The sequence below is a fragment of the Acomys russatus genome, chromosome 25, assembly GCF_903995435.1.
Source record: "Acomys russatus chromosome 25, mAcoRus1.1, whole genome shotgun sequence".
In the NCBI taxonomy this organism is placed as follows: domain Eukaryota; kingdom Metazoa; phylum Chordata; class Mammalia; order Rodentia; family Muridae; genus Acomys; species Acomys russatus.
In genome coordinates, this window is record NC_067161.1 from 50,128,711 (window position 1) to 50,153,973 (window position 25,263).

A 25,263-nucleotide genomic window follows, 5' to 3' on the forward strand; every position below is an offset into this window, starting at 1 on the left:
AAAGTAAATTTAAAAAAATAAATAAATAAAAAGAAAGAAAGAAAAAGAAAAAAGCCAAACATTGTTATATGATGTGACAAGCGCGGTAGTCAGAAGACTACTAGGGGGGTCAGGCACCTCCTTCTATCTTGCGGGGCCAGGAATCCAACTCCCAGTTGCTAGGCTTCATAGTTGAGGCATCTTGCAGGCCAGGGTTAGCATTCTGCTTCTTCTGCCTACCTGTCACGTCACTGCCCACCTGCCACTGGGCGTGGCCCTGCCCTTGGCCATATAAAAGACAGACCCTCCACGTGGAGCGCACTCTCTCTCTCCCCCTCCCTCTCTTCCTCCGTATAACGTATCTGCTGCCAGCCGGGCGTGGTGGCGCATGCCTTTAATCCCAGCACTCGGGAGGCAGAGGCAGGCGGATCGCTGTGAGTTCGAGGCCAGCCTGGTCCACAAAGTGAGTCCAGGATGGCCATGGCTACACAGAGAAACCCTGTCTCAAAAAAAACCAAAAAAAAAAAAAAAAAAAAAAAAAAAAAAAAAAAAAAAAACATATCTGCTGCCTAGTACCTTATATCCTGGTACCTTTTATCTACCTGGTACCTCTTCAATCTACCATTGCTTTAACTTTTAAATATAACACGATTTATTTGTTTTTGTTTTTTAGTAACCTCATGACAGTTTTTCCCCTGCTTTGAATTTCCTGGGCATTTATGTATCAGGTCATGTTGCATTTTTCTTCTCCATACAGCCTTGAATTTACAAGAACATAAGAATCCACTTAGGGCAAGCGTGAAGGTCATGCAGACGAAGGAGGATCAGGAATTCAAGGTCGTTTCCTCGCTACTTAGTGAATTCATGGTCAGCCTAGGATACGAGAGACCCTGTGTCACAAAACTTTAAAAGAACATAAATAAATAATTTACTCAAGCCAAGGACCGTGACTCTTGAATCTCCTATAGATGCAGATAAGGGGAGCCAACACCTGCGCGTGCGCACCGGGCAGTTTTTGGCTTTCCGCTCCCCCCCTTCTCCCCTTCCCCGGAGTGTGCGCACCAAGAAAGACAAAGGTGGCGAAAGTGACCAAGCAGTCGTCCCGGCGCATGCCCGCCCCTAAGTGGCCCAGGCTGTGCGGGGCGCTCACTCCGTGGGGCGGAAGTCCAAACCGACGGACCGAGCGCCGCCCGTCCCTTCCCACGATCGGTTTCGCTTCCAGTGTTGTGGGGCGGGGAAAAGCTGGGCGAGCGCGCGTCCGCCTCGTCCTGCGCGCAGGCGCGGAGGGGCGACCAGGAGGAGGCGAGAGAAAGAGAGTCCGTGAGCGTGTGGAAGCCCTGACGCGCCAGCGGCGAGCGGGAGCCGGCTCGCTCGCTCGCCCGGACGCCTGCGCCTTGGCCCTCGGGCTCGGCGCGCGGCGGGCGGGTGCCGAGTGCGCCTGCGCAGTAGGCGGCGGCCCCGTGCCGTGTGCACCTGCGCAGTAGGCGGCGGCCGGGCGCCGTGTGCGCCTGCGCAGTAGGCGGCGGCGGCGGCGGCAGGGGGAGGTGGAGGCCGTGGAGCGGCAGCGGTAGCGGCGGGTCCCGGGACTGAGGCAGCAGCGGGGTCGCCGGCGGGCGGAAGCTGAGGTGACGAAGGCGGCGGCGGCGGCGGCGGCGGCCGTTTCCCTCACGGTGGCGGAGACCAAGGCGGCGGCGGCGGCGGCGGCGGACGGGGAGCGGCCCGGCCCCGGCCCCCTGCTCGTCGGCTGTAGCAGGGCCGCCGTGGGGCCGGCTCGGCTCCCGCCCCCCGCGGCTCCCCCTCCGGCTCCTCCTCCTGGGAGACGCCGGGGGCCCGGGCCGGCCCGCACTCAGAGCTCTGCTTCAGCTGCTGCCGGGGCGGTCGGAGGTGGCGGCGGCGGCGGCGCCATGGGCGGCCTGGCCTCCGGGGGGGATGTGGAGCCCGGACTGCCCGTCGAGGTGCGGGGCTCCAACGGGGCCTTCTACAAGGTGAGCCTGGCGCGTGGGCCCGGGACAGCCTCCGTAGCCCCCCCCGCCCCCCAGCCCAGGTCCAGAGAGTGCAGCGGGATCGAGTTTCTGGAGCTCAGCCCTGACCCTGAGAACCTTCCACCCGGGCTCCCACGCGAAGCCCTCCCGGGGCCACCGCAGGAGTTAACCCCTGCTGCTTTTACACCTGCTTTTATCCTCAGCTGAAAGCATGGGCCTCGGGTCATTACTGTGCGTGGATGGGCGCTCCTGGTCCCTCCGGAGAAACCCCCCTCTCCCAGCTCCTAATTGACTTTTTTTCCCCCTTTTCTTGTTTCATAGTAGGGAAGATGCTTCGCCTCCTCCCCTCCGCTCAGCACATGGAGGAGTCTCTTTCTTTTCCTTCATGACCCATGGGAAGGCCCGCTGTCCCATATTAGATCTTCGGTCTTCAGGGAGGCGGCTGCCTACTGGCCCCAGCCCGTTTCCTCAACTTACATCTTGTATTCCTACTCCCAGTCTGAGAAGAAGTGATGAAACCCTATTTGTGTTCTTAGCATCTTTGGCCTCGGGTTTTTATCAGTCAGCCAGCCGTAAGGTGGATTTGCTGGACGAGTCAGTCACCCCAGCACACCTTCATTCCCGAAACCAGCTATCCGGGCATGGGTTCGTTTTTATCTCTCTTTGACCCCGGATATATTCGGGCCGTTCCTATATTTTCCTCTTTACGCTTTAAGCTCTGTTCTTACTCTAACAGATTTCTGGAAAGAGAAAGTACCTTTCAGAATTGCTTGTTTTAGCCTTGCCTTTGCCCAAGATTTCATTCCTCTGAACTGTTTCTGGGGGTGTGGTTGGGACGAGATCTTGGTATAGATACTGGTATTTGGCTCAGGCTAGACTTGAACTCTGCTGTACTCCTCCCTCAGCCTGGGGTTGCAGGCTTGAGCCACCATGCCACACCAGAACTTTCTGTTTTTTCTTTCTATCTACATACCCACTGTCTGTGACTGTTCTGAGTGCATTCTGGATCCCCTCCCCCACTTTAGATTAAGATTGACACCCCCCCCCCCCCCCCCCCCCCCCCGCCGCCCCCCGTAGGTGGGATTCTGAGCCTTGTTTGACTCTTATGTGTGGAACTGACTCCAGAAACTCTGGATTCCTCTCTTTTCACTCTGAGGAGAAAAAGGACCTTCATAGCATTAGATAGGCGAGAAGCGCCTCCTTTCCTTACTTTCTCATGCCCTGGGAAATTACTTTGACTGTACTATGAGAGTGTGTCTTTCTGTAGCTGAAACAAGACTTGTGTTTGCCCTTGTAGATAGTCCCTGCTCCACTTCCACCTGACAGGCTTTTTTACCCACTACAAATGCCGTGCTGTTCTCTTGCCTTTGCTTGTGTGTATCTATGAGTTTTAATTTATCCTCTCAGTTAAGTCTTGGAGTTCTTTGTTGGTGTTTCTGTGTCCCTGTGCATCGTCACTGATGCCCTCCTGTCCTGTGTGTAACTGAGGAATGCTCCTAGCTGATTCTGACCCTGTCACCTTCCTAACTCTCTGTCCCTTTCTTCTGACTAGAAGAATATCTTTGTAACATTTCTGTTTTTTGTGTCAAAAGTCTATTAATCCTCCTGGTACACACCTGTAATCCCAGCACTCAGGAGGCAGAGGTAAGTGGATCTCTGTGAGTTCCAGTCCAGCCTGGGTCTACAAAGGGAGGACAGGCAGGGCTACACAGAGAAACCCTGTCTCAAAAAAACCAACCCAAACCAACAGAAAAGTGTAATTCTTTTTAGATTCTGATAGGACACATTTATGCCTTAGTATCCTTTTCCTCAGACTTGTATTTACCTTTGTGAAAATAATTTCCCTAGGCTGGGTGTGGTGGTGCGTACTGAAGGCTGAAGTAGGATGGTCGGAGCTCAAAACCACTGTGGGGAGTGAAATCCAGTAACAAAAACAAGGCTGGGTGGGGTGGCGTGCACCTTTAATCCCAGCACTGGGGAGGCAGGCAAATCACTGTGAGTTCGAGGCCAGCCTGGTTTACAAAGCGAGTCCAGGGCAGCCAAGGCTACACAGAGAAACCCTGTCTCGAAAAACCAAACAAACAAAAAAAACCCAAACAACAAGAAGTACCCTTTTTTATAAGATGCTAGTTCTATTTTCATTGATACATGTTAGCCTTCATCTGTATCCTCACCCCAAAATGTTGAATTCCAAAGTGATTTTTTTTTTCTCATTTGTTTTTGGGGGACAGGCTCTCTGTATAGCCCTGGCTGCCCTGGAATTCACTGTGGAGACCAAGCTGGCCTGGAGCTCATTGGGATGTCTGCCTCTGCTGAGTGCTAGGATTAAAAGCATCCACAACCCCACCTAGATTGAAAAGTGATTCGGATAAGATCTTTGCTTTTGTTTTAAGGCAGCATGGGAGCCATGCACAGCTGGGAAAGATAATGCTCAGTCAGATTAACTGTATGAAATGGTTGGAAGGGACACGTCACACATAAGAGTACCCAGCAGAAAGTGCCTTGAATTTTGTCCTTTTTACCTGTGAGCCAAGCTGGGCGTGGTGGCGTACCACTTTAATCCCAGCACTTGGGAGGCAGAAGCAGGAGGATCTCTGTGAGTTCCAGGCCTGCCTGGTCTACAGAGACAGTTCAGGGCAGCCAGAGCTGTTAGACAGAGAGACCCTGTCTCGAAACACCAAAACCAAAACAAAACAAAGCAAAAAAAAAAACCCTGCTAAAAACACGTGGGCCAGAGCAGCGATAGATTTGAGTAAAGCGGGGACAGAGTTCTTTGATACAGAGTAAACACTTGAATAAAAGCCAAGTTGTGTAGATTTTGTGTTCTGGCCACTTCTGCACTTTCTGCTCCATAACTGAGTTTAAAACTCCCTAAAATTGGGCTAGGTTTTCTTTAACTCAGTGTATTGTGGATACTTATTTATTCCAACCTTGCTGATTAATATTCATGACTCAGCAAACCTTGGTGGGAGTAAGGGAGTGTTAACCTGCCATTTAGATGTGTAAATTCCTAGAGACCCATTCTCTTCTCTCAGAATTGTTTCATTTGATTTTCCAGGGCAGAGAGCTACCAGATCTGAGATCTAAGTTATTTTATAGCTGTCCTATCAAACTTTCCTTTGCTGTCAGAATTGATAGTGGTTTAAGGTGAGTCTCAGGCTGGCTTTTAACTGAGAGTGACCTTGAACTCTTGGTCTTAACCTCAACTTTTACAAGTGCTGGGATTACAGGTACATACCACCAAATCCAACTCAATAATGTGTTTTAAATTTTTTTTTGGGGGGGGGGGTGGGGTGGGGAGGAGCAGATTCATTTTATTTCAAGCTGGAACTTGTGATTCTCCCAGCTAGTTCTGGCTGTATTTTCTTTTCTTTTTTTTTTTTCCAAGACATGGTTTCTCTGTGTGGCTCTGGCTGTCCTGCACTTCCTTTTATAGACCAGGCTGCCTCTGCCTCCTAAATGCTGGGATTACAAGCATGCGCCACCCACCATACCTGGCTTCTATTTTCATTAAGTTGTATTTTTTTTTCCACATGAAATAATACATTCTCTTTCTGCTATAGTCAATTCTGTTTTCTGGATATTGTTTTTTTGGTTTGGTTTTTTTGGAGATAGGGTTTCTCTGTGTACTTTGGCTGTCCTGGACTCGTTTTGTCCAGGACCAGATTGGCCTGGAACTCAGAGGCCTACCTGCCTCTGCCTCCCCAGAGCTGGGATTAAAGTTGCCACCATTGTTGCTGCATTCCTTTCTTAATGGGAGCTCATCAGCTTCAAAGCATGTTTTTTGTCTTGGCTCTTTGTTTTTCTTTTAGAATTCCTTTTCTTCCACGTGGTGAAGATGGAGACTTAATTTTGTTTTTTTGTTTGTTTGAGACAGGGTCTCTCTGTGTTGCCTTGGCTGTCCTGGACTCACTTTGTAGACCAGGCTGGCCTCGAACTCACAGCGATCCACCAGCCTCTGCCTCCCAAGTGCTGGGATTAAAGACGGGCACCACCATGCCCAGCTTGGAGACTAATTTTGTATCTTCTAATTTAAGGAAACTTGAATGTCTAGAAACTTAAGAGCTTTCTTTACCTGACAGTGCTAAACCAGGAAATGCTACAACCTTTGAATCAGATCATCTTCTAGATCTAGATGGATTTTTTTTTCTTTCTTTTCTTTTCTTTTTTCTGAGACAAAGCCTCTCTGTGTAGCCCTGGCTGTCCTCGACTCACTGTGTAGACCAGGCTGGCCTTGAACTCACAGTGATCCACCTGCCTCTCTCCCAAGTGCTTGCATTAAAGGCGTGCTCCATCACGCCTGGCCTAGATGGATTTCTGGTACATAATCACTTGCTTATTTTACCAGTGTCATAGGCTACACAGAACTTAGGAGGGTTTCTTTTCCATCTCTGTTATCCTCCAGAGAAAACCTTGTGTCTGAAGTGAATAGGCAGAATTAAGAGGCAGAGATGGGGACTGGACGTGGCGGTGGTGGTGCACGCCTTTAATCCCAGCACTGGGAGGCAGAGGTAGGTGGATCCTGAGTCCAAGGCCAGCCTGGTCTACAAAGTGAGTCCATGACAGCCAAGGCTGTTACACAGAAAAACCTTATCTCGAAAAACCTAGAATAATAAAGAGTGTTTTGATAATCATAGGACTTGGGGAGGGCTGCTCTTTCCTTTGAGTGTCTCTCACTTTTAGGGACTGTTTGTTAGGTATTTAAAGTCAGGGTCTCCATGTACCACTGGCTGGCCTGAAACTCATTATATATCAGGCTAGTCTTGAGTTCAGATCCGCCCATCTTCCTCCCGAGTGCTGGGATTAGAAGTATGTACTACCAAGCCTGGTCTCTCTGTCTCGTTTTTTCCTTAATCTACATTTACCCTGCTCAAAGAAAAAAAAAGTCTTAGAGATGGACATTTGGATAAAGAGTTTGACAGAAGGCTGGTCTTGGCTTTTTTCGTTCTCATGAGTTCCCAGAGCCAAGCAGCCCGTTATCAGAAACTGAAGAAGTCAAGGACATCCGCCTCACGGCTGGGCAGAGGGATGCCCGGTCCATTAAGTCAAGAACAGGACAGCCAGGCCGGGTGGCGCCCGACTATAATCCCAGCCCTCGAGGGGCAGGCGGATCGCTGTGAGTAACTCACGAGATCTGCCTGCCTCTGCCTCCCGAGTGCTGGGATTACAGGCGTGCCAAAGCCCCCTAATTATGTATCTATCTGTCTGATTTTTTTTTTCCAGACAGCATTTCTGTCTCACTGTGTATCTTTGGGTAGCCTCGAACTTGTTATGTAGACCAGGTTGGCCTTAAAGAGATTGACCTGCCTCTACTCACATATGACAGTAGGGAAGGTGTGTGTTGCCACACTTAGCCTGTGTATGTGTATTTTATCTGCAGTCTATATATGTATGTATGTGTGTGTGTATCTGTGTACTACTTGCATGCCTAGTGCCAGCATGTGCCTCTGCCAAAGATGGCCCTAGAATTCTGTTCTTTTTGCCTTCACCCATCTTTCTTTCTTTCTTTCTTTCTTTTTGTATTTCGAGGCAGGGTTTCTCTGTGTAGCCTTGGCCGTCCTGGACTCACTTTGTAGACCAGGCTGGCCTCGAACTCACAGCGATCCACCTGCCTCTGCCTCCTCTGCCTTCACTTTTTTTTTTTTTCTGCCTTCACTTTTGAGTGCTTTATTACATAAACCATGCCTGGCTTATGATACATTAAATTTCTTTTTTCTTTCTTAGGCCTGGAGAGACAGCTCAGCAGTTAAAAGCACTTGTGTTCCAGAGGACCCGGGTTCAGTTCCAACACCTACATCAGGGATTCACAAGTTTATGCCACTTCTCCATGATGTCCAACACCTCTGGCCTTGGGCATCTGCACTCAACATGCACACACCACAAGCAGACCTACATACCTGTACACAATGAAATATAATAATATTTTAAAACTTAAAAAATTTGATGTAAATAAATGTTGTATGTGTGTGTACCACGTGTGTGCCTGCTGCCTGCACAGGCCAGAAGACGGTCAGGTCCTCTGGAATTGTCACAGGTTGCTGTGAGTCACCATGAGGGTGCTAGACTGTGAGCCTGGGTCCTCTGCAAGAGTAGCAAGTGGTCTTAACTACTGAGCCATTTCTCCAGAACCCCTTAAAAGGTTTTGAGGTGAATCGTGAATATGATGTATCAAAGTTCATATTTTTGTCTGTGGCTATCTAGTTTTTCCAGTACCATTTTCTGGAAGCACTATCCTGTCTCCAAACTGTCTTTTCATTTTTATCAGAAATCAGGAAGTACAAACTAATGTATAATAATCAAAAGCAACTTTGAGACGGGGAGTGGAGTGCAGTTGGTGGGGCAGGCACAAAATGCTGTCCGTTTGATGGGCAGGCTGTGGTGGTGCACACTGCAATGGCAGCACTAGGGAGGTAGAAACAGGAAGCTCAGCTGTCAAAGGTTCTGCTGCATGTGAGTTTGAGAGCAGCCTGGGCTTCTGTCTTTAAAATAAAAAACGTGGGCCCGGGAGGTGGCTCGGTGGGTAAAAGCATCTGTCGTCAAGGCTGTGGGCCAGAGTTTGTTCCCAGGACCCCCGTGGTCGAAGAGAGCCAGATCCCACAGGCTGTCCTCTGACCTCCACATACACACTCCACCTGCAGACCCATGCACACTCCACCTGCACACCCATGCACACTCCACCTGCACACCCATGCACACTCCACCTGCACACCCATGCACACTCCACCTGCACACCCATGCACACTCAGTGCATGGTTTCAGACGCTAACATACAATTTCTAGAAGACAGGAAAAAACTTTACGTGGCTTTGAATTCCAGAAGCAAACTCTGTAAAATAAGGAACTCAAAACTAGAAATCGTTACTTGAAAAACAAGGAGAGAGGACAACATCTGAGACTATGTTGCATATACAGTTTTGACCTTCCTAGGAAAAGAGAAATAGGCTAGCTATTTAGTTGGTTCCTTTTGTTAAGATCTCAAGATTGTGGTCTTCTGCGTATTTTCAGATTCAGTAGGGTTTTTGTTTTTTTTTTTTTCAGAACTGACACTTTTTAAAATTCTGGTTTCTTCTGTAAACTAATTATTTTAACTTCTCCAGTGTTCTCTTTCTTCTCCAAGGACTCAGCTCTAGGTACTAAGTCTGTGGGGAGTCAGACCTGTCTCCCTCTTGGCCGGCCCCATACCTTCTAGGTGCTGTCGTACAGCCTTGCACAGTCTCCTGAGATGTGCTTGGTGACAGTGCTGGTGTCTTTATTGAACTGGCTAGGGCAGTAACTGGGACCCTGAGCAGACTAGCAGTTTTCCAGGCTGCTCTGCTGCGGGCTCCATTTGGCTCTTCCTCCATCTTGTTTGTAGGTTTTGTCAGTATCATTTTCTTTCATTGTTGATAACTTTTTTTTCCAATAGTCTTTTAGAATGCTCACATCTCCAGCTAAAACTCTTTAATTTTAAAGGTTTCTGATGCCTTCCTGATGGCCAAAGTGGAGGTAAAGTGTGTTTTCACTCAGTAATTCTTTTTCCTTAGGGCTTCGTGAAGGATGTCCATGAAGACTCCGTCACTATCTTCTTTGAAAACAAGTAAGACCTTGGGAATAGACAGCATGCTAAGTCTTAGAAGGAGAGTGACAAGGTGGGGACTGCTGAGCTGTATGAGGGTGGCTGTAGTTGGCAGGGAGCTGGGGTATGGGTGGGATTCCAGGAAAGAAAGGGCAAATTGCTTGACTTTCAGTTTGGGCCACTTGATAGTTGGTAGGTAGCAAGGATAAAAGAAGACTGGAACTCGGAGCAGGGCCTGATGTTTTGTCTTCTTAACTGCCAGGAAGGATAAAAGTGCTCTAGCCTAGGATGTGCCCCCCCCCCCCCAGGAAGTGGACAATGACATCAATCTGAATAGCTTTCATGTCACTGTTTGTCTTATAGCTGGCAGAGTGAGAGACAGATTCCCTTTGGGGATGTCCGACTACCACCTCCAGCTGACTATAATAAGGAGATCACAGAAGGAGACGAGGTCGAGGTAAGGGCGGTGAGGGCCTCTTTAACACTGTTGGTTTGCTTGGCCAGGATTCTTGGCTTTGTTTGTTTGTGTAGCCTTGTCTGCCCTGGACACTCACTTTGTAGACCAGGCTGGCCTTGAACTCACGGTTATCCACCTGCCTCTGCCTCCCAAGTGCTGGGATTACGGGCGTGTGCCACCAGCCTGGCTGGCAGCAGTGTATTTCTATCTTGGGTGTTACCTGAGGATACCAGTTTAAAGGGATCTGCTTCTTCATTTGTGAGAAATCCACTAAAAGTCTAGAACCTTTAGTTCCTCTGTGTGTGTCAGTGTCAGACGGAGAAAGAGACTGGGAATTGAACCCAAACATGTGAGGCAAACATTATCTCACAGAAATATATCCAGAGCCCTCGTTTTAATATTTGAAAGACTGAGGATGCCGGGTGTGGTGGCACACGCCTTCAATCCCAGCACTCGGGAGGCAGAGGCAGGCGAATCGCTTTGAGTTCGAGGCCAGCCTGGTCTACACAGCGAGTCCAGGACAGCCAAGGCTACACAGAGAGACCCTGTCTTGAAAAACCAAAAAAAGGATTGAGGGAGGAGGATCACTGAAGCCCAAGGCTTTGGGATCACTGTGGGCAGCATAGTGAGACCCCATTCCCCTTTGTCCTTAGTGAGAATTAGTGTGTGAGCATATTTGGGGGGCATGAGTGTGCCACAGCTCATGGGTGGTTGTCAGGACAACCGTGAGCTCTGGGACCTGAACTCAGGTCATTGGCTTGGAGAGCTCTTGCCCACTGAGCAAGAGAAATGAAGTAAGAAGGGCTTGGCCTCATGTGTTCAGGGGTGTCTCCTCGTTCTGATTTTCTCTGTGCGTGAGTGGTGCTTCTCAGGTGTGTCTTCAGGTCTTGGTGGTTTTGAATAGTCTTCAACGCTGTCCCCTTATTTCTGTTGTTGTTGTTGTTTTTTTTTTTTTTTTTTTTTTTTGTAGGTCTATTCAAGAGCCAATGAGCAGGAACCTTGTGGTTGGTGGCTTGCCAGGGTGCGGATGATGAAGGGAGATGTGAGTGACTGCAGCCCTTTGGAACTGTTATGTTGTTCATGGCAAGGCAGCAGATGGATACTCAGGTCCTATACTTCTTTTTCCTTTCTGCCAGTTTTATGTCATTGAGTATGCTGCCTGTGATGCTACCTACAATGAGATTGTCACCTTGGAACGACTTCGGCCAGTTAATCCCAATCCCCTTGCAACCAAAGGCAGCTTCTTCAAGGTTACCATGGCTGTGCCTGAGGATCTCAGAGAGGCGTGAGTGTTGGCGAGGTTGGAGCCAGAAGCTCGCTACAGGGCCAACCCCTGTGTGTTTCTCCCACTCTTCATTTGTTGTCTTCAGCCCTGGCCATGCGCGATGTGCTCACACCACTTCCGTTTCATCATGGCCCCTTTCTCTTTCTTTGCTGTCCATCTTTGTTCTGTTTGTTTTGAGACAGGGCCTCACTACACAGGTCTGGCTGGCCTGTGTAAACCAGGCTGGCCGTGAGTCACTGCCTCTGCCTCCCAAGTGCTGGGATGAAAGGCATATGCCATTATGCCTTGCTCTCATTATTGTAAAAATAGTTTTGGTTTTGTTTGGCTTTTCGAGACATAATTTCTCTATGTAGCCTTAGCTGTCCTGTACTTATTCTGTAGACCAGACTGACTTAGAATTCACAGATATTCACCTGCCTCTGCCTCCCAAGTGCTGGGATTACAGGTGTCATCATCACCGCCAGCCAAAAATAGTTTTATTAATCCCTGTTTTTGTTTTTTGGAAATAGTTTATTTAATTTTATGTGCATTAGTGTGAAGGTGTCAGCTCCCTTTGAACTGGAGTCACAGACAGTTGTGAGCTGCCATGTGGGTGCTCGGAGTTGAACCCGGGTCCTTTGGAAAAGCAGGCAGTGCTCTTAACCACTGAGCCATCTCTCCAGCCCCTCATCCCTGTTTTTTAACAGTGGTTCTACTGCTCCTATTTTCTCTTCCTTCCATTTTGTTCCTGAATTTGTCACTGCCTCTGTCCTGAGCACTTTACTCTGGTCTGCAGCTGCTCCAATGAAAACGTCCATAAAGAGTTCAAGAAAGCCCTGGGAGCCAACTGCATCTTCCTCAACATCACAAACAGTGAGCTCTTTATTCTGGTGAGTTTTCATGCTTGAATTTAACACACGCCTTTTCAATAACCTTTCCTTTCCCCTTTTTAAACTTATGGTAGACTGCTCACACTTTTTGGGACTTGATTGCTTCTGACACTCTGGACCCAGGGAGCTTTTCTTTACCTTAGTTTTCTTCATGTATGACTGTTTTTTTTTTTTTTTTTTTTTTTTTTTTTTAAATGCTAGAGATTAAACCATGATTTTTGTGTGCCTATGTGCTGTAGAAAAGTGCTCTGCCGTTTAGCTGTTAGAGCCCAGCCCTTGCATATATTTGGATCTGTGTGTGTATATACATATTTGCATGTGTGTAAGTGGGCTGGTAAATCCTGAAGTGCTGGTGTCAGGTGTGTTTCTTAACCACTCCACACTTTACAGGGTAGGGTCTCTTCACTGTACCCAGATAGCTGGTCAGCACGCGGGTGGATTCCTGTCCCTGCCTTCCCCGTGCCTCTCAGCCACATGGAACGCAAGTTCCAGGGCACCTGACACCTGCTCTTTGCACCTGCATGCACATAACATTTTCACACACAGAGAGACACACATAAACAAATACATCTTGTTTTGTTTTTGAGATAGGGCCTCACTATCTAGCTTTGGTTGTTTTGGAACTTGGTATGTAAACCAGGCTGGCCTCAAACTCACAGAGATCTGTCTGCCTCTGCCACCCAAGGCATACACCACTACCCCCTGCTATAAATCTTTAAGAAGAAAAGCACTGTATACTTGCTCCCTATTGTCACATGACTCATGTCATTATTTAGCTATGCAGTGGCTATGTTACTGACAATAATTTCCCTGTAGCCTACCTCGTTTCTATTTTTTTTTTCTTTGTTTTTAGATTTATTTATTATGTATACAGTATTCTGCCTACACTTAACACCTGCAGGCCAGAAGAGGGCATTATATTACATTATAGATGGTTGTGAGCCACCATGTGCTACGAATTGAACTGAGGATCTTTGGTCGAACAGCCATGTCTCCAACCCTCCCTCCTTTGTTTTGTTTTGTTTCCTTTCAGACAAGGTCTTACTGTGTACCCTGGCTGGCTAGGTATTCACTATTTAGTTGAAGCTGCCATTGAGATCTGTGACAGTTTAACTGCTTTACCTTCCCTAGTTTTGAGATGATAGGCATGTGCTACCATGCCTTATTTTAAACTTCATTTCTTGCCTGCATTGGTGGCATACACCGTTAGTCTCAGCAAACACTTGGGAGACAGACAAAGGCAGGTGGGTCTCTGTGAGAACAGGGCCAGCTTGATCTACAGAGTGAGTTCCAGGATAGCCAGGGCTGCACAGAGAAACCCTCTCTTGAAAAACCAAACCAGTCAATCAAATACTCATCTTTTTCTTTTTTTTTTTTTTTTTTTTTTTTTTTTTTTGGTTTTTCAAGACAGGGTTGCTCTGTATAGCCCTGGCTGTCCTGGACTCACTTTGTAGACTAGGCTGGCCTTGAACTCACAGAGATCCACTTGCCTCTGCCTCCCAAGTGCTGGGATTAAAGGCGTGTGCACCACAAAACATCATTTCTTGATACCTGTTTTTTTTCAGGGACTCTGGCATTCTGATTCGGAGTCTCTAATGCTCCCCTGGTGTGTATTTTGCTTTTTACTCTTTTTTCCTTTCTTTTCTAAAAAATATTATTTATTTTGTGTGTGTGTGTGTGTGTGTGTGTGTGTGTGTGTGTGTTTCTGTGTGTGTGTGTGTGTGTGTGTCTGTAAGGGTTTCAGATCTGTTGGAACTGGAATTACAGGTGTGAGCTGCCATGTGGGTGCTAGGAATTGAACCCAGGTCCTCTGCCAGAGCAATCAGTGCTGCTCTTAACCGCTGAGCTACTTCTCCAGCCCCTGTATTTTGTTTTTAATACTTTGTGTTCGTTTTTTCCCTAGTCAACCACAGAAGCCCCTGTGAAGAGAGCATCTTTGTTGGGTGATATGCATTTCCGAAGCCTTCGCACCAAATTGCTGCTCATGTCCCGCAATGAAGAAGCCACGAAGCACCTCGAGGTGAGCGAGCCGCTGCCTCTCATGCTGGAGAACACTGTCCTTCTGAAATACACAGACAGAAGCTACTAGGTGTTAAATCTGGGATGGCTGTTTTTTCTCAACAGTCTCCAGAGGACAGTGTTCTATCTATTATGGTTGGGTACAGTTATGAAAGTTTTTGTTTTTATTTTTGTGTTTTGCCATTGGTTTTGTTTTGTTTTTGAGACAGGGTTTCTCTATGTAGCCCTGACTGTCCTAGGACTTACAGTGATCCACCTGCTGCTACCTCTGAGTTTATGGACCACCTCTCCCTGGCTGTTTTTGTTTTTAAAGATAGTATCTCAGCCGGGCGTGGTGGCACACCCCTTTAATCCCAGCACTAGGGAGGCAGAGGCAGGTTGGATCTCTGTGAGTACCAGGACAGCCAGGGCTACACAGAGAAACCCCGTCTCGAAAAACAAACAAACAAGCAGAAAGTGGACTCCTGTATTCTAGACTACCTCATACTTGTTATGTAGCCAAAGGTGAATTTTTTTTATCCTTTTGCCTCTACTTTCCTGGTCCTGGGATTGCAGGTATAGCCATACAAGTGAACTGATCCTTTGGGGGAGGCTTTTCTTTGAGAGTACAAATTGTGTATTGCAGTAGTCTTCTCTAGGGCTGCTGCTGAGGAGAGAACTGGCAAGTGAAAAGTCACCATGCCCTCCGCTGACACGCGTGTCGTTGCCAGTCCCTAAGGAGCAGGGTCTCTTGAACATTGATTTTATGTGCATGCATGCATAGTATCTGTGGACGTCAGAAGATAGCATTGGTTCCCCTGATGGTTGTGAGCTGCTAATGGGTGCTGACAATAAAACCTGGGTCCTCTACAGGACGTAACCTAACCTCAGAGCCAGCTGCGGCCCGACAGGCAGGTATTAGCAGCAGGCAGAGCAGTCTCCCTCCTGGAGCTCAGTTCTCCTGTTCTGTGTGAGCATGCTCCAAGTAGGCGAAGTTAGACACAGTGCAAGGTGATTGCTGAACACCACATGAATGTGGCATGGTGGGCGCCCCTGTAACCCAGCATTTGGGGATGGAGGCAGGAGGTGTGTGCTTTTGTTTTTAGAGAGGCTTGCCACGTCAGTGTGGTGCTGCACACCTTCAGTTCCAGCAATTGGAGGAAGAGGATCTCTGTGTTCCAGGCCAGCCAGGGCTACGTAGAGAGATCCTGTCTTCAAAGAAAGAAAAGAAAAGACAAAAGGAAAGCTGGCTGGGCTGTGGTGATGCACACCTTTCATCCCACCACTTGGGAGGCAGAGGCAGGTAGATCTTCGTGAGTACCAGGGCAGTCTGGTCTACAAAGTGAGCCCTGGGCTACACGGAGAAACCCTGTCTCAAACAAACAAGCAGACAAAAGTCTTGCCTTTGTTCTTTGTTTTATTGATGATACTTTTTATGTTCTTTTTTATTTTGTCTTTGGGACATGTTCTCACTCTAGCCTTGGCTGAGCTGGAGCTTGCTGTGTAGACCAGATTGGTCTCAAACTCAGAGATCTGCCCTGTCTGTGTCTTTCTGGTGCTGGGGTTAAAGGTGCCACTGTACCCAACTAATACTGTTTTTCTTGTTCACCCTCCCAACACCGTTTTTATATATCTCTCCTGGGGACTAAATCCGGAGCCTTCTGCACTTTTTAAGGTTTTCACAACAGGGTTTCTCTGTATGTAGCCCTGGCTATCTTCAAATCACTCTGTAGACCAGGCTGGCCTCAAACTCAGAGCAATCTGCCTGCCTCTGCCTCCCAAGTGCTGGGATTAAAAGGCATGTGCCACCACCACCTGGCTCACCAACTGTTCTTACAGAGGTCATGGTTTGATTTCTAGCACCAATGGCAGTTCTTAACCATCTGTAGCTCCAGTTCCATGGCATCTGATGCCTTTTCTGGCCTCTGGAGCAACAGGTATATACACGGTACACAGACATTCATGTAGGCCAAACATCATATACATAAACATAAAAATTGTTAAATGAAAACAAAAAAAATCAGTCATGTAAATGGCAAAAAAAAAATGTGTGTAGCAAATACTCATAGGCTGTTTGTTTATTTTGGTGTTTGAAACTGGCTGTGCAACCCTGGGTGTCCTGGGACTGGCTGTGCCTGGAACCCACAGATCTACCTTTTTCTGCTTTCCCAGTCCTAGGATGAAGTGTGTGCCACCGTGTATTCCTGCAGTGTTCTGGCCGTACTCACTTCTGTCCAATAGTTTGTTTTGGTTTTTCAAGACAGTGTTTCTCTGTGTAACAGCTCTGCCTGTTCTGGACTCTCTGTAGACCAGGCTGGCCTCGAACTCACAGAGATTCGCCTGCCTCTGCCTCCCAAGTGCTGGGATTAAAGGCGTGCGCCACCACGCCCGGCTATCTTTTTTTTTTTTTTTTTTTTTAAAGCAGTATAAACATGGATTTATTTGTGAAAAGTGAACTCCTGAGAGTGAGAAGGGCTCAAAGAGGAATACCATTCTTAATAACTTGAGTCAGTAGGCCAGCGTTAAGGACTTGTCAGATGATAGACCTGTGTGTCTTGTTAAGGAGCATTCTGCCAGTTAGTGTTAGAGACAAATCTAGAACTTTGGTAGCTTTTTTTTTTTTTTTTTTTTAATGTATTTATGTTTATTCAATGTGCATTGGTATTTGTCCTCCATGTATGTATGTGTGAGGGAGTCTGGTCCGCTGGAACTGGAGTCACGGGCAGTTGTGAGCTGCCATGTGGAGGCTGGGAATTGAACCCAGGTTCTTTGGAAGAGCTCTTAACTGCAGAGTCATCTCTCTAGCTCCATTATGTCTTATTTATTTATATTTTTTGAGACAAGATTTCTCTATACAACAGTCCTGGCTGTCCTAGATTTGCTTTGTAGACCAGGCTGGCCTTGAACTTGGAGAGATCCACCTGATTATGCCTCTTGAGTTCTGAGACTAAAGGCGGTTTCGCCACCACACCCAGTCCAAGCTTTTGGTGCCTTCTAGCTCACACTGCCCTTGTTACGGTTCTCACTGCCTACAGGCCGTGGTATTCAAAGGTGTCTGCAATTTCCATGGTGGTCTTCGGGCTGGCAGGCTACAGGCGGCTCTGGCTTCCCTTCACATGGTTTTCTTCACACATTGCCCCTCACGTTTAACCTGCAAAGGTTTAGGTACCTGGTGCACGTGTTTAGAGATTCCACCCCAGGATCTCACAGTGCGTTTCCTTTCAGACAAGTAAGCAGCTGGCAGCTGCATTCCAAGAGGAGTTCACAGTCCGCGAGGACCTGATGGGCCTGGCGATTGGGACTCACGGTGCCAACATCCAGCAGGCCCGGAAGGTGCCAGGGGTGACCGCCATTGAGCTGGGCGAAGAGACCTGCACCTTCCGCATCTATGGGGAGGTCAGCAAAAACTCAGTCTTCTGGGTTTCTTTGGGGGACAGAGGGGATAGAGGCTAAGGTGGGAAGCAAATCTGAGTTATGGTGACTTCCTGCCTAACTGATGGGCAGCTAGCTTCTCCAAAGTTAGAGAGTGCAGGGACATTCAGGTTCTGTTTTAGTTTACTCTTTCTGTAGACACCGGAGGCATGCCGACAGGCTCGAAGCTACCTGGAATTTTCCGAAGATTCTGTACAAGTGCCCAGGAACCTGGTTGGTGAGTTTAAGTGTGTGTATAAAATGAAGTCAGGGCCCAGATGGCAGAGTTTTGAAACAATTTGGCCATGTAATTGGTCCACTCTGTGGACTTCCAGTTTCATAAGGACAGAATAAACAGTCTGACATACGAATGAGAAAAAGGGAATTATAAGTTTGTAGGGGTGGCAGCTTTTTTTTTTTTTTTTTTTTTAATGTTTTTCAAGACAGGATTTCTCTGTGTAGCCTTGACTGTCATCGACTTACTTTGTAGACCAGGCTGACCTGGAACTCACAGAGATCTACCTGCCTCTGCCTGAGTGCTGGGATTAAAGGTGTGCGCCGCCACCGCCCAGCTGGGTTGTAGCATTTTTGTCCTATGGAAAGTTTGAGATTCCTAGAACCAAGGGAACGAATTAGTGCAATATATGTATAGAAGAGGCTGTGGAAGAGTTTCCCCGTTACTTCCTTAACAACAGTAACAACACAGATTGAAAGACTAATTCCTTCTTCATCCCTTTAGGCAAAGTGATTGGAAAGAATGGGAAAGTGATTCAGGAGATTGTGGACAAGTCTGGTGTGGTGAGGGTTCGTGTAGAAGGTGACAACGACAAGAAGAACCCCAGGGAGGAGGTATGGGGACACAGAGCCTTTGTTTGCCACACTAGACAGATCTGCCTGTCTGACAAGTGGGCTTCCCAATTTCAATCTTTTCCTTTTTTCTTCTCTTGTTTTTTTTTTTTTTTTTTTTTTTTAAACAGGGGTTCACTATGTAGCCCTGATTGCTTTGCAAACCAGGCTGGCCTTAAACTCAATTCACAGAATCTGCCTGCCTCTGTCTCCCCAGTGTTGGGACTAAAGGCATGTGCCAGCATGCCTGGCTTTTTTGGGGGAGGGAGAGGCGTGCTTTTGAGACAGAATCTCCTGTGGCTCAGGTTGAACGTCAGTGTATTGAGTGGCTGAGGGTGGCTTTTTTTTTAAGTCCTGGCTGCTCCTGCCTCTTCCTCCTGAGCGCTAAGATTATGTGTGCAGTCACAGCCGACTGATGTCTAAGCTTGCTTTTGGTCTTTTCTCCAGGGAATGGTTCCCTTCATATTTGTTGGCACCCGAGAGAATATCAGCAATGCCCAGGCTCTGCTGGAGTATCACCTCTCCTACCTGCAGGTACCCAGTTCACACGCCTGGGAGAGAGACTGGGATGGCAAGAGGGCAAGGGCTGCTAGTGTGCAACCATTGGGACTGTCCGTGCCTGCTTTGTCATTCTGTAGAACAGGACCACTGGTGGATATTTTGGCTCAAAATGTTTTTAAGCTGTGCCTTCTGAAGCCTGAGTCCTGCACAGAACCATATGGGTAGAGACGCATGAAGGAAGGGGCTGCCCGCGGTCGTGACTCTCCCCTGCTGTCTTCCATCTTCCCAACCAGGAGGTTGAGCAGCTCCGCTTGGAGAGGCTGCAGATTGATGAGCAGCTGCGGCAGATTGGGCTGGGCTTTCGCCCTCCTGGAAGTGGACGGGGTGGCAGTGGTGGTGGCAGCGACAAGGCTGGCTATACCACAGACGAGAGCTCCTCCTCTTCCCTGCACACGACCAGAACCTATGGAGGCAGCTATGGGAGCCGGGGCCGGGGCCGGAGGACTGGTGGCCCTGCCTATGGTGAGACAGCTGTGGGGGGGGGTGGAGGAGGTGGATGTTTGGGTGGAAACTTGGGGAAAGTAATGAAGTGACTGGCATGGGTCCTTGCGAGTGGTGAGAATTCTAGTTTTGATGTGGTGGTGGAACTCCTAGCGCAAGCACTGGTGGCTCTGAATAAACCCTCTGTGTCCTTCAGGCCCCAGCTCAGACCTATCCACGGCTTCTGAGACAGAGTCAGAAAAGAGAGAGGAGTCCAGTCGAGCAGGACCTGGGGACCGAGATCCCCCAAGCCGCGGAGAAGAAAGCCGGAGGCGGCCGGTTGGGGGCCGGGCAAGGGGACCCCCACCTGTTCCCCGGCCTACCTCAAGATACAGCTCGTCATCTATTAGCTCAGGTATCAGAGAGCTGGGGCCGTTGTGGGTCCAATGGAGAAGAGAGTGGTCACCTGACTCCCAGCCTCTTTCTTCTCCTCACCAGTGCTAAAGGATCCAGACAGCAACCCTTACAGCCTATTGGACACGTCTGAACCAGAACCCCCAGTTGACTCAGAGCCTGGCGAACCCCCTCCAGCAAGTGCCCGTCGCCGCCGCTCCCGCCGCCGGCGTACTGATGAGGAGAGGACTGTCATGGATGGAGGCCTGGAGTCTGATGGTCCCAACATGACAGAGAATGGCCTGGGTGAGGAGCACGCCTTGACTCTTAGAAGTGTGAGAAAGAATGAAGAGTGACAGAGTAGGGGTGTGACTTTCCTTTACTCCACAGAAGATGAGTCAAGACCCCAGAGACGTAATCGCAGCCGCCGTCGCCGCAATCGTGGTAACCGAACTGATGGGTCCATCAGCGGAGACCGCCAGCCAGGTCAGCTGATACCACGGGATTGGAGTCTTTCTGGAGCTAATGAGATAGATACCTCAGCTGGGCATGGTGGCTCACGCCTCTAGTCCCAGTGCTCAGAGGCAGACAGTTCTCTGAGTTCGATGCCAGCCTGGTCTACAAAGCGAATTCAGGACAGCCAGGGCTACACAGAGAAACCCTGTCTCGAAAAAAAGAAAGAAAAAGAAAAAATAGGATGACTCATGCTTTAGGAAAGGAGGGTTCAGTGGGAACCGTGGAGACGGACTCCTGAGTTCCCAAGAGTTGATCCTCCGCCTTTCCTCCTTTGCTAGTTACCGTGGCTGACTATATCTCACGGGCAGAGTCTCAGAGCCGCCAGCGGCCACCTTTGGAACGCACGAAACCCTCAGAGGATTCTCTTTCAGGACAGAAGGTAGGCAGTCAAGATAAAGCTTACCCCATTGTTGTTTTTTTATTAGGCGAGGACACAGAAAACTTCCCTAAGAAATACCTGAGTTGTTGAGTTGGCTGTATCTGGTGATAATAGACCAGAGCTGGCACAGATAGAAGAGACAGTCTCATAGTGACCAGAGCACAGGGAGGGGAGGAGACAGTCCTGCGCCTGGTGTACTCATGAACTGCTTCCTTCTCGTTTTCCTCCTGTTTCCTCTTTAGGGTGACTCTGTCAGCAAGCTTCCCAAGGGCCCCTCGGAGAATGGGGAGCTCTCTGCCCCCTTGGAGTTGGGTAGTTTGGTGAATGGAGTTTCATAAAACCTCCAGTCCACATCCCTCCTCTCTCCATCTCGCTTGCTGCCCACCACCATGGCCCTCATGGGTCCAACTGACCTGCGCTGGAGCTGCTCTTATCTAAGGGGGTGGGGGGTGGCACAGCAGCTTGGGTCCCCCCAACCTCCAGGAGCTAGTGGAGGGGTGTGTAACAGGGTCATACCCCCTCCCTCTTGTCCACCCTACCCCAGGGTGAGGGGAGCCTCCCCCTCCCTATCAGACTGGATGTGCCTTTATCCTCTAATGCCCCAACCTCTGAGCACCCCCATTCTTCGCCTGTTGGTGGGGGTGCTTCTTGACCCACCCAGATTTGACAGTTCAGGGGGGCTCCCCTGCTATCCCTCCTCCCATCCTGTACCCCCCATTTCTGGGGCCTCATCACTGTGGAAGACGGGGATAGTGAGGGTATTTGTGGGTGGGAGGCATGGGGAAGGTTTTGGAGTAGAACCAGGGGTGTGTATGAAGGGGGTGACAAGTTTCCCCAGGGAGTTGGGGGAAATAACCTTGTCTGGTGGATGAGAAGGCGTATTTATTTTTCACTGTACAGTATTTAAAAAGAGAATAAAAAATCCAAATGGCCTTCCTGTGGTCTCCATGTTGCCTGTTTGAATCCCCAGGACTGACCTGTCAGGGGATGATACCCTGGGGTTGCGGCACACTTAGTTCTCCATGCCCAGGTGCTCCTCTGGTCCAGAGGACTGCTGCAGGCCTTGCGCTTTCTTCCCTCCCCTTGGTTGCTTGGTAGTTGGGCCACTCCTAAGCCCTGAGTCACAGGAGGCTAGGTCAGGCTGCTTGAAGCTCTTCCTGCCAAGGAACTGAAGAGTCTGAGCAGGCTGTTTAATCCGATTATCTGGGGCCTGGGGCACAGGCTGGGCCTTCCTTCAGCAGAGGGGAAAACAGGGCTGCTTCACCATGGCCTATAGAACTCAGGTATCTGTGACCTGGTGTCGCTCTGGCTCCAGAACCCACATCACTGACGTCAGGGTTCAGGGTAAAGAGGTGACCAGCAGACATGAAGCTCCAGACTTGGGTTGGACAGGACTACACACTGAGGGTTGCAGGTGATCCTTCTTAAGAGAATGCCTTCTCTAAGCCGTGACCTTAAAATGGCATCAGCTGGGCAGTGGTGGTGCATGCCTTTAATCTCAAGCATTTGGGAGACAGAGGCAGGCAGATCTCTTTGAGTTCCAGGCCGGACTGGTCTACAAAAACCCTGTGTCAGAAAAATAAGTAAAAATAAAATAATAAAATAATCAGGCACTCAGGAGGCAGAGGCATAGGACTATACACACCCCGTCTCAAGTTATATATATGTCACATATCAGGGCAGTAAAGTTTAAGATAGCACAGAAGGTTAAGTGTGCTCTCTGCCAAATCATGCCTAGCTCAGGCTAACCTCTTCACCTTGAACCAGTAACTGGAGAATTGTGAAAGTAGTTGTCCTCTGACCTTTATACTACAGCTGGGGCCCACACACCACCTTTCTGAAAATAAGTTTTGGTTTGATTTTTTTTTTTTTTTTTTTTTTCCGAGATAGGGTTTCTCTGTGTAGCCTTGGCTGTCCTGGACTTGCATTGTAGACCAGGCTGGCCTTGAACTCACAGCTATCTGCCTGCTTCTGTCTGGGATTAAAGTGCTGGGATTAAAGAGGTGTGCCACCACCGCGTGGCTAAGATTTTTTTTTTTTTCTTTCTTTCTTTTTTTTTAAAGTATGTATCTCCAGGTTCAGAGTCCTTTGGTTCCCTCCTGGTTTGGGTTTAGAGATGAAACTTGCCATAACCGCGGCAGCAGGGAAATCTCAGAGCTGGGATTGCCTTGAGTGTTCTCATTCGCACAGGCACCTGCTGGAATGACTCAGAAAACAGAAATGACCGACCTTTGAGGTTTTCTAGCCCTGGGGCAGGTCAGGGGTTTGAGGAGCAACCGGAAACGGGACTGAGTAGATCTTCCTAAATCTTCCCAGTTTTGGTGACCCTGAGGGCATTGAATGCCTAAGCTTGATCCCGTGGTTGTGGGAAGGGTTTTGCTTTAAATTACTGATACTTGAGAATTGAGACAATTGTAGCCACTGGGGCCATTAGGCCCGACATCCAGGCCTTGGGTGGAGAGGGGGCGTGGTGCCCCTGGGGAGGTGTCTGGGCTGGGAAGAACAGGACACCTGGGAGTGGGGAGAACCTTCCTTTGCACACAGCCAGCCACTGGGAGGGAGTGGGGGGAGGAGCCAGGCAGGAAAAGCTTTTTGGCGGCTGAGCACAGGTGAGGAAGGTCTGGAGCACCTGGGTGCTCTCCTGGTAGCTGTGGGAACTTCGGAGACCAAGAAGCCACACAGAGCCCACGTTCTAACCTCCAGGACCACCCTGTCCTGCTGAGGGACTGGCAGTCGGTAGACTTGAGAGAACACACCTCTCCAGGATTGGGGTGCCAGACAAGGAAGATTCTGCATTCAGCCTTCGAGAGGTGACGAACCGATCCCTGAGAGCAAAGGTTGATTTCAAAGACTCAGAAGGTACTTAAGTACCCAAGTATTCAGAGTCTAGTCTTCACCCTGAGAGGAGGGCATTCAAGACGCCCTCTCAGAGGCTTTACTCCCGACCATGGCGCTGCCCGGCTCCTCACAAGCCGAGACTTGGAGCCTGGAGCCTCCGGTCCCCACAGCATCTTTGCCCTTGGGACCTCAGGAGCAGGAGGTGGCCGGGGGCCCTGGAGCATCTGGGGGGCTTCCCCTAGAGAAGGTGAAGAGGCCTATGAACGCCTTCATGGTGTGGAGCTCTGTTCAGCGCCGCCAGATGGCGCAGCAGAACCCCAAGATGCACAACTCCGAGATCTCGAAGCGCCTGGGCGTGCAGTGGAAGCTGCTGGGCGATGAAGAAAAGAGACCCTTCGTGGAGGAGGCCAAGCGCCTGAGGGCTCGCCACCTGCGCGACCACCCCGACTACAAGTACCGGCCCCGGCGCAAGAGCAAGAACTCGGGCCCCGGGTCTGTTCACTTCAGCCAGAGACGAGGTGACACGGCCTGTGGTGGCCCACGTTGGGGGTATACAGCCACCCAAGGGAGCAGAGGCTTTGGATACCAGCCCCCCAACTATTCGACAGTCTACCTGCCTGGGAGTTATGCGTGAGTACCTGAATTATGTCCTGTGTGGTGTGTCTCCCCGCCTCCCCCTTCCTGAAGGCTGGGTGGGAGTGGAGGCCAGAGTACGTCTCAGCCTAATGTGTTCTACCTTTTGCTTTCCCCCTCGCAGCTGGCCCTTGTGTGACCCAGCTTCCTCTCCCAGCCCCCGGGGCAAGGAGAGGCCAAGCCCATCCTGTTACTCCTTCCTGGCCTGCTGCCCCAAAAGGCAAACAGCCGTGCAGCACGCAAACGGGCTCCTGAGCGTGTCCCAACAGAACTATTTGCTCTTTAAGCCATCCTAGGGTCTTGTTCCGTGCCTGTCGTACCCAGCATGGTTAGATGGCTGAGCAGCAAGCTCTAACCCTGTCTGCTGTAAACTGGTCAGACCAGTCCCCCGTTGGGAACTGGGGACACTGCTCAATTCCTCCAACCCAGAAGAGTAACCTCCAAACCCCATGTTTCTCTTTACAGCTCCTCCCACTGTCGCCCGGAACCCCCCTCACCGTGCACCCTCCCTCAGAGTGACCCCAGGCTCCAGCAGGAGCTGATGCCCTCTTTGCCTCCCTACCTACCCCCTGGCGCTCCCACCCCATACAGCGCTCCCCTTGCTGGTGCCCCCATGCCTGTAACCCACCTTTAACTGGCAAGGACACCCAGGCCCACTCCACAGACCCAGCCCTTTTCAGTTCAGGGGCCTACAAGGAACCAGAGTGCATAAAACCACACTAAACATAATTTTGTACATTAAAGCCCGCCTCTGAGTCTTTATTGTCCCGTCCTACTCTCTCACTACAGCACAACCAGAACCTTCTCCCCACCCTTCCGCAGGGACCTGCCACAGCAGGAACCTCCCCACCTGCCCCAGGCTCTTATCTGAGTCACTCTTTTCCTCCCCCACTCCACCCCCCCCAACTGGGGTCCAATAGACTGTCCCGCCCAGCCAGGAGCTACCGAGCACAGCTGTCCGGGCTCTGTCCTTGTTCCAGAAGGTGAGTGCACACAGTGAGGCGTCTGCTCCAACGAGCAAGGGGCTGTTTAGAAAGGAGGGGCGGCCAGCGGCAAAGTGAGTGGACACAGGACTTGAAGCTTTACTGTGTCCCCAAGCCTGGCTCAGGAGGTTGCAGGTACAGAGGAATGCAGATTAAGT

At 49.6% G+C, this 25,263-nt stretch overlaps 2 protein-coding genes across 2 annotated transcripts; both read left to right on the plus strand.

Moving 5' to 3' along the window:
• The first annotated feature begins 1,691 nt into the window (after positions 1-1,691).
• Positions 1,692-21,587, plus strand: Fxr2 (FMR1 autosomal homolog 2). The gene is made up of 17 exons (XM_051167460.1): positions 1,692-1,964; positions 9,485-9,537; positions 9,880-9,973; positions 10,944-11,015; positions 11,110-11,258; positions 12,034-12,127; positions 14,031-14,147; positions 17,351-17,521; positions 17,696-17,774; positions 18,276-18,385; positions 18,830-18,916; positions 19,177-19,405; positions 19,581-19,778; positions 19,862-20,062; positions 20,147-20,242; positions 20,551-20,651; positions 20,894-21,587. Exons 1-17 carry the CDS (start codon positions 1,884-1,886, stop codon positions 20,987-20,989), a joined length of 2,028 nt encoding a protein of 675 aa, XP_051023417.1. The 5' UTR covers positions 1,692-1,883; the 3' UTR covers positions 20,990-21,587.
• Positions 21,588-23,499: 1,912 nt separating this feature from the next.
• On the plus strand, positions 23,500-24,977 carry Sox15 (SRY-box transcription factor 15). Its single transcript, XM_051167475.1, has 2 exons — positions 23,500-24,119; positions 24,588-24,977. Exons 1-2 carry the CDS (start codon positions 23,599-23,601, stop codon positions 24,754-24,756), a joined length of 690 nt encoding a protein of 229 aa, XP_051023432.1. The 5' UTR covers positions 23,500-23,598; the 3' UTR covers positions 24,757-24,977.
• The last annotated feature ends 286 nt before the right edge of the window (positions 24,978-25,263 follow it).

Excerpts from the sequence above, each read along its gene's own strand:
- Fxr2 (XM_051167460.1), top strand. The coding sequence starts at position 1,884 with ATGGGCGGCCTGGCCTCCGGGGGGGATGTGGAGCCCGGACTGCCCGTC. Across the intron at positions 17,775-18,275 it reads AGTGCCCAGGAACCTGGTTG|GCAAAGTGATTGGAAAGAAT; the intron begins GTGAGTTTAAGT and ends TCATCCCTTTAG. Across the intron at positions 20,652-20,893 it reads ATTCTCTTTCAGGACAGAAG|GGTGACTCTGTCAGCAAGCT; the intron begins GTAGGCAGTCAA and ends TTTCCTCTTTAG.
- Sox15 (XM_051167475.1), top strand. The coding sequence starts at position 23,599 with ATGGCGCTGCCCGGCTCCTCACAAGCCGAGACTTGGAGCCTGGAGCCT. Across the intron at positions 24,120-24,587 it reads TACCTGCCTGGGAGTTATGC|CTCCTCCCACTGTCGCCCGG; the intron begins GTGAGTACCTGA and ends TTCTCTTTACAG.